Source organism: Poecilia latipinna, unplaced genomic scaffold, assembly GCF_001443285.1.
Source record: "Poecilia latipinna isolate Pla-1442-1.1 unplaced genomic scaffold, P_latipinna-1.0 Scaffold1240, whole genome shotgun sequence".
Lineage (NCBI taxonomy): Eukaryota > Metazoa > Chordata > Actinopteri > Cyprinodontiformes > Poeciliidae > Poecilia > Poecilia latipinna.
The window spans coordinates 217,984-226,684 of NW_015113856.1; the positions used below are offsets into that span (position 1 = coordinate 217,984).

General features: G+C 41.0%; 1 protein-coding gene across 1 annotated transcript in view; it reads left to right on the top strand.

Annotated features, from left to right (window-relative positions):
• lrrc3b (leucine rich repeat containing 3B) overlaps window positions 1-6,503 on the top strand; it is a 23,572-nt gene extending 17,069 nt beyond the window's left edge. Inside the window, exon 2 of the mRNA XM_015054233.1 lies at window positions 5,420-6,503. Coding sequence (XP_014909719.1) covers window positions 5,566-6,348 — 783 coding nt within the window. The 5' untranslated portion in view covers window positions 5,420-5,565 and the 3' untranslated portion in view covers window positions 6,349-6,503. The remainder of the gene's footprint in view (window positions 1-5,419) is intronic.
• Window positions 6,504-8,701: the final 2,198 nt, after the last annotated feature.

Consider the following 8,701-nt stretch of genomic DNA (forward strand, 5'->3'; position numbering starts at 1 on the left):
ACAGAAATATTTATAAATATTAAATATCTTAGAATTTAAAAATTATGTTAAAAAGAAGTGCAAATTAATTATATAAGGTAATGACCTTCACTGGCCATGCTCGTTATGTGTTTTTGATGGCTTTTCTGTCTTTGAATCAAAGCTGTCCTCACATGAACTGACTATTTGTTAGCTAAACACTGCTGCTGCAGCTTTTGCAGAATTTGTTGTCAGTTTACCTGTTTTCCAGTTTCTACCTTTGCAGTTCTGCAGACTTGTTACAGGTATAGAATGGTTCTGTTTACTTCATCAGTATTTCCACTGATGCCGATCACACGAAGCCTGTGAGTTCAACCTCTGACCACAGGGATTGGCCTTAGAAGAAAGATCTTCCCATATGTTCTCTGCTCACATCCTTTCTTCATGTCATAATCTCTGTGAGCCTCTGATCGTCAGCCTGCCATCAGTTCTGCTGCAGTCTGGATCTCTGGTCTTTTTGTAACCCTTCCTTCCATGCTTAGTGCTCTGGGTGTTGCTAGCTCAGACTGCTTGCTTCTTTCTACCCACTATTAGTTCTTTATTGTGTTTGGTTCTACCCGCCACGCAAAGTGTCTGACAGGAGACCCTCTCATATGTCAGAAAAATGGTAAGTGTTACAAAAAGACCAGAGATTCGGCTGGGACGATAGAGGAGAAGCATGGTACTTACTGCAGCAGAGCTGATGGCAGGTCAATGATCAGAGGGTCACAGAGGTTATGACATGAGGGAACATGTGGATGGATCTTCCTTCTAAAGCCAATCCCCCCAAGGTCACCTGGCCAGTTCCTGACACTCTCTGAGGCTGAATCCACATGCTTAATGTGGTCAGCACAAACAGATGCTACGGTTCATCCTGAGGGTGAACCTTAGCTATAGAAAAACCATTGGTTTCTGGAGGTGTGGACTCTGTTGAAGTTTTATAATTTACTTAAACACTAAAGCTTGGCCTTGACATGTAATTTAGCAGTTCAATGCTAAAGAACTGAGAAGTGCTGATCTGAACAAGGTGGCTGTTAATGCTGATTTAACATTTGGAAACCTGGCCAACACAGACTGAACAGCTTCCTTCACTTCCTTCCCTGCCATTCTTGAAACTACAGGCAGACTACTATTCTAAAACAGAGCAGAAAATCAACATCATTATTCAGAACTTCTCCTTCTGTTCACTGATTGGCCCGGTAGAAATTCTACCAGAGGGAATCCAAGTAAATGGGAGAAAGCGCTGACTGTCTATAAAGTGAGATTTGAATGGAGCAGAATTGTGCAGGAAAGCAATGGCCAGGCTGGCGTAATCCTGGTGGGAACCCTGTAAACTGACGCACTGTTGAAACATCTCTGGGTCACATGATCACTAGATGACAGAAAGAGGTGGATCTGAAGCAGCTGTGGGTCAAAGTTGTTATTCTTTGTATCTGGTGTTATGACTTGTTCTAATTAATATCAAGTTGAGATGACTCATAAAATGATTTTTGTGGATTACTGAATGTTGTGCTACAATAGTGAATGGTCTGCACCATGTGGGTTTTATACATTGAACAGAGACGGTGTCTCAGAGGGAGAGCAGCTGGACGAGCAGCTTGATGACGGTCTTGGAGGTCTCTGCTGTAAACAGACCATCCTTTGCCTTTTTTTCCTGATTGTCTATTGTTTGACATCAGTATTGCTCCTCTGCCAGCAGATAACTACAACAGGAGCTCAGTGTTCAGGTTTTCACAACCTGCAACATTTCTGCCATATGGAGCCGACAGAGGGAGGGGATTTTATATCAAGTATAAAGGCTGTCTATATTTTCAGCTTAATGAATAAACCGTAAAGACAAAAACAATTCTGGCTCCTTTTTAAGAATTATGGTGGCCTTTTTTTCTCTTTTTCTCTTTCATGCTAAATTACATGCAGATTATGAAATGTATTACTGTCAGTAAGTATTCTAATTTAAACAGTGATAGTTACCTCCATGAAGGAGGTTGATTCTCACTACTGCTTCTCCTGTCTGGAACCTGTTAAAGTTTCATGTAGAAAACATCACTGTCTTCAGTGGTTGTAGGGGTGTGCCCTGTCCTCTTCCGTCTGCTGCAGCTGTCATGACCAACACAGTCAGTTGTTCTATGGTGAAAACTGCAGGTGAATTCTTGAAGGTGGTCAGCTCACCGTTTGCAGGTTGGAAGTGTGAAGGCCACCTCTGCTCTTCGCTGAATGTAAATTAATATCTGCTTACTTTGTTGAGATTTACTGCAAGATTATGAGTCACTTTGCGGACAGTATGTCTCTCAGATTACCACAGGGTGGCTGTGTAACAGCTGTGGCAACCTACTATTAGTATGTTTGTTTTAACTATTTTTATGCATTTTATGCATTAAAAACAGCCAATGTTTTTAATGCATAAAACATTGATATGTTTTAGGCATAGTAATGTTGAGTGAGAACAAATTAAACCTGACATACCAGTTACATGTTTGCTATTGTTCTTGTCTTTGTCCAATTACCTGCATCCTATCAACAGTTTCTGGAAGATGAAAACTGGGCAGCTTTTTGTATGTCAAAAGAGAAAATGGTCAGAGATAAGTTCAACACATTTAAACTGATCCAAGTGTAGACTGCATGGATCTTGTCTTTGTGCCTATGTGAGAACCTTCTACAGAAGACTCTTTTGACACGGTCTTATACAAATAAAGGAGCATTTATTTCAAACAAGGCCATCACAGATCTGTGTTCCCATCCTGAAAGCCGAATTCTCCAAATAGGATTACAAACAGTGCACACTCAGCTTCCCCTATTTGGCTTGTTTACCTCTAAACATACAACTGCAGCTATCTATAGCACAGCTTTATCTGCAGGCAAACACTTTTCATGCAGCAGCTTGTGGCTTTGACTATCTTTATGCATTCATATCTTGTCTTTTTTTGGTCATTCAGCTCAAAACTCTGTCTTAGAAATAACCCTGAGGCCTTAAGCAATAATATGTTATCAGACACTATATTAGTAATTTAATACGCTGTATATAACAGAAATACAATTCATCCTATCATATTTGGAAATAAGGCTGGTGTTCCTCTTACACTATGTATCAAATCATATGCTTACACAATTATTATCCCCCTGATGAAATCAAACAAAACTCTTAAACCATTGTAGAATATATCATGCTACAATGGTTTACCCTCATCAAAAACAGACCTTGACTGTTGCCTTGATTCTGTCATGCATGTTTTAAGGAATTTAATACTTCTGACCTGCTCCACTGCAGCATCATTGATGAGGAGGGGGGCAGTGGGTGACTTGGCTGACATGATGGGAGTGAGTGCAACAGGGCGGTAGTCGTTAAGTGATGACATTATGGCCACTGGTATGATGATGGCCATCTTGAAGCTAGCTTAGCACGGTGCCAAATATGTCCATTAGGACGCGAGTCAGCTGATTAGCACAGTTCTTGAGAACCAGTCCCAGTATGTTATGAGGACCTGCTGCTTTATGCATGTTGAGGCTTCTCAAGGTCCTCTGAACATTAGCTGTCGCAAGTCTGAGTATCTGTTCACCTGGTTGAGGAGTGGATTTCCTTACTGGAGTGTTGTTGAGGGCTTCAAACACCACATGGGCCTGGTGTTCGCCAAATCATGGAACAATTGCTGGATTTTCTGACCATAGGCACATTTTACTACCCTGATGACTTCTCTATCGCCACATTTCAATGCAGCGTTCTGTTCCCTCTGCATCTCACTGTCTTCACATTGGCCTGATTAAAGTCCTTGCCAACAGTGGAAACACCCTCTGGATGTGTAGTTTGGAAGTCACTGTTGGAACTGTAGACTCACTCAGAGCCTCTTTAGTGTTGGCATTAGGACAGATGGAAACAGTAGTGTTGATGATGATGATGATGATGATGATGATGATGATGATGATGATGGTAAATTCCCTGAGCATAAAAATGGGTCTGCATTTCATGGTCAAAAAACTCGATATCTGGAGAGCAATGAGATGAGACCATCTTGGCATTATTGCACCTGCTGTTATGTAGATGCAAACACCACCACCTCAGGTTTTACCGCTTAGTGCTGCCCCTATCCAAACGGAATGCTGTCAGCCTGACAATTATAAGGGTTACCAGAAATAGAGGAGTTTAATCATGTCTCAGTCAGAATTATGACACAGCAGTTACTCATCTCACAGTTTGATGTCAAATTCAGCGTTAAGTTACCTATTTTGTTCTCTAGCAAACAAGCTCAATGGAAGCAACATTCTCAAAGGATTACATTTTAGCTCACGGCTGCTGCTTACGCTTCCTGTTGCAGTGTCGCCGTCTCCTCCTGGCTGCTGGGGGCTTTCACTGATTCAACGGCCACTGGGTCTTACTGGCATAACAGTCTGAGGTTGTTCAGAGTTTCCAGAATTTCAGTGTCCACTCACAGTAATATGCAGGTTATGCACACTTTTAAGATAAACTTAGCATCTTATCCTGCCTCTATTATACTGGAGGTTTTCTTTTGTATGAGCCAGAATAAATGTCTTTTTATGTCTTAAATGTCATGAAGTAGGGTTGTTGGTGGTGAGGAGAGACGCTGAGACCCAGGTATGGTGAAGATGATGTATTTAATGATAATAAAAATAGCACACAAACAGTCCAAGGCAGGCAGCACGGCAGGAACAAGCACGCAGCTAGATACCGGTAGCAACTGTCAAAACGGACTAGACGGAACAAATACAAACCAGGACTTTACAGTTCTACTGGCGAGTGACGAACGACGACAAGGACCCGACAAGGAACACAGACAACAGGAGGGTTTAAATACACACGGGGTAATCAAGGGAATGAGACACACCTGGGGAGCAATCAACGGGGAGGACAGGACAGAGACTCACAGGAACACAGGACTGAATAAACACAGAAAAACTCAAAATAAACAGAAAACCACGGATCATGACATTAAATGTCCAATGTTTTCAGGAACCAGTGTACCGCCATGTTTGTGTAATAGCTATGCATAGCCAAAACAAAGGAATTGTGGCTTAACAGCTGTCTCACTATTTCATCCAACTATGTTTCTGTTACAAATATATAAAGAATATGCTCAGTAATTAAGTCATTAATAAAAAGTTATTTTCCGGGCAAAAATCTCAAGTTCAGTAAAGCCAATTTAAGTGACTTAGTGATCATATTTTATATATAGGAAGGTTCTCTTGAACAGGAATCAATATCAGTTTCATTTTAGACTATTACTATTAAGTACAATTAATTAAGACTAAAACAGTTTATGTAAACTAATATCCAAAGAAGCCAAAACTACCCAAAGGTAGACAAGGTGAGACACTGAGAAAAGTTGCTCCTGCTCTGCATTCAATCAGGACCAGTAAAAGGAATAACAATGGATAACATGTCTCAACTGACTGTCTGTTCATGTCATTCCAGATCCCAACACAACATGATGAGACCAGTTTATCCACCAGTATCTGTAGCGAGTAGAGTGTGAGGTCCAGCAGCCACTATGCCATGTGTGTAAAGGACCAGTGGTGGTGTTGCGGCCCCAGGCGGGATGCTGCTGGAAGCCGGTCAGTATGACTCTGCTGGACTTGTGGCTGTCACGCTCCATCCCCATGTGCCTGCTTCTCCAGAGCCTTGTCCTCATGGCCCTGTGCTTCCCCTCGGCCAGCATGTGTCCAAAGGGCTGCAGCTGTCTACGCGACCCCCACCTCCACGGTCTCAACGTCACCTGCAGTCAGTCCCGCCTCAAAGAGATTCCCCCCAACCTCCCAGTCGATACTGTCCTCCTGAGGCTGGACCACAATCAAATAGGTGCTGTGCCCGACCAAGCCTTCCGTGGACTCCGGCTTTTGAGGGAGCTGAACCTCTCTTATAATGCAGTGGAAACTTTAGGGGAAGGTTCCTTTAGTGGCATCGAGGGGACATTACAGGTGCTGGACCTTTCCCACAACCGCATCACTAGCGTTCACAGGGATGCTTTTGCCCGACTGAAGGCCCGCATCATTGTAGATGACAATCCCTGGCACTGCGACTGCGCCCTCCAGCAGGCCATTGGAGGAATGGCTCACAACCACGAGGCCGCAGCTAGAGTCCTTTGCAGGAGCTCCGAACTTCTTGATCAGGAGGGTCGACCTTTCCTGGCAGTTGACACTGACCTGTGTAACCTGGCAAAAAGGACCACAGACTATGCCATGCTTGTCACCATGTTTGGTTGGTTTGCAATGGTTATATCATATGTGGTGTATTATGTTCGTCAGAACCAGGAGGACGCCCGGCGCCACCTGGAGTACCTCAAGTCTCTCCCCAGTAAGCCCAAGAAACCTGATGATGCTGATGACATCAGCACTGTTGTCTGACAGCAGCATCATGATGGCTCTTCATCACAGACTCAATGAAATGTTTACACATCAGGACCCACATTTATAGTGTTTACTACTTCAAACTTCAGTCTCTGTGAGCATCAGAAGGGTTTGTACTTTGGAACTTTTCGCGTATGTCTTTATCAGGCTGAGTTTATGTTCAAAGTGAAATCAGGCAAGAAATGAAACAACACCCACAATACAACATTTTGAAAAATTTAATCTCAGGTTGAAATATTACCACAGTAATGGCTTTTTAGGTAATGATTTGGGATATATATATATAGTTTTAAGACAAGGTATGACATACACCTTTAATCAAAGCCCCTATTTTTCAGTGTCAAACAGCTGAAAAGTGTCGTCTCTGAAACCATGGAATGGAAGCAGAGAACATTCAGTTTATATTGTGTCTAATTTACAACAAATGGAAGAAAATATTTCTTATCTCTCTCCCAGCCTTTGACTAAGCAGGCCTGACTCTTAAATAAACACGTTTTATTGCCATGCTTTTTTGAAAATAACAACTTAGGGTAATAACATAGAATACTAAATTCTAATAAAGCTAATTCCTGCCAGAAATAAAAGGTGTTTTATATCAAAAATATGTATGTTGGAATTTATGCAGTTCTGAGTGTTGCAGCTCTGTTTTTCATTGTTAGGTTCATATTGATTAGATGGAGGATGAAGCTCTTATGCTAAGCAATTACAGTGCTTTGAGTTTTTGCCCCTTTACAGATTTCTTTAGTGTTTAAAGTTTTTCTAGCATGAATGTCCAGTCTAAGGTCATTCCACAGCATCTCTGTTAAATCTAGTCATCTACTAGGTATGTCCTCGGAACTCTCCTATGGGTTAAGATTGGGAAGCCATTTTTGCCTATTTTTTGTTTTTCTTGCTAAATCATGAGCCTTAGCTGAGACAGTGAGCCCGGCAGCGTTCAAATGATTTTCTGTTGTTTTTTTTTTTGTTTTTTTGACCTCCTGAATGAGTCGTTACTGACCTCTTGAGGTAACTTTTGGTTGGCCAGCTACTTCTGGGAAGTTTCTTCACTGATGTATTTCTTCTTTATTTGTGGATAACGGTTCTCACTGTAGTTTTCTGAAGTCCTGGAGCCTTAAAATGGCTTTGTAACCTTTTCCAGATTGATCTCAATGACTGTGTTTGTCACCTGTTCTTGAATTTCTTTAAATCAGGGCAATGTCTTACTTTTGGAGATCTTTTAGCCTACTTCATGTTGTCAGACAGGTTTGTATTGAAGTGAATTCTTTAACTGTTATCAAAAGCCTTTTGATTGAATAGTTAAGTGTGACTAGAAAGCCAAACCATAAGAAATCTGTCAGGAGGCAAATCCAGTTTACAACACTGTTCAACTGATGTAGCACCCCAGTGGTATTAGTGTTTACTTTGTCTTTAATACATCTAGCCCCAGTTGAACCAGTAAACCCATTGTAATTTAAATCAGATGATATTCCTAATTATTTTTACAAAAGTAGAACCGTTCAGACTTCTTGGTGGGTTATTGAATGTTCTCATTGGAATGGAACTATGTTTTGGTTTGCTAACTTTATCACAGACATGATCTGTCCAACTTGTCACCTGTCAGTCTAGTCCATATCTAAGACTGCAACAGTCTTCTTTTAGAAATATATGTAGTGATACAATATGAAATAAGAGAAAAAATTGTCTTTGTGATAGTTTTAGTGGCGTGCTGCCAAATACAAGTCTTTGGTGGGATAGTGAAATGTTACTGCACTATTAATGTTTCTTTTGTATTAACTAAGTTGTCCATCTGGAGAGAAATCACATTAACTAAAATCAGCCAGTGAATTAGGATAAAAACATACCAATGTTCTGCAATCATTTATTTAGTTAATATTTTTATATGCAGTCCATATAAAAACATTAAATGACAAAACAGTTTAAGCACAATGCCTGAAGGATTGAACTGAGTGGACATGCAGACCAGTGATTGGTACATAAAGGATTTTTTAGCAAAGCACCAGAGGGTCTAAGTAAAGGACATGTACATCTAGGTAGAGGATCATCTGACAGTCAAAACAGTTTGTAAACAATAACAGAGTACTTTCATGTGAGATTTGATTGGAAAGGAAAAAGCATAAAAAGAAGGGCAGAAAAATTCAGCTGAAATCCTTTAAAATGTAAAAACACAACCGAAAGACGTGAAAGGAAATAGACAATTCATGTGGATTGAAGATGGAAATAAAATCAGTCAATGATTATCCACCGGGTGACTGAAGAAGGTCTAGAGACACATGTGAATAACAGTAGAAGATGCCTATGTGAAGCTAAGCTATGAACAAGAGTCCCTCTGCAAAGTCTGGATGGATGGATG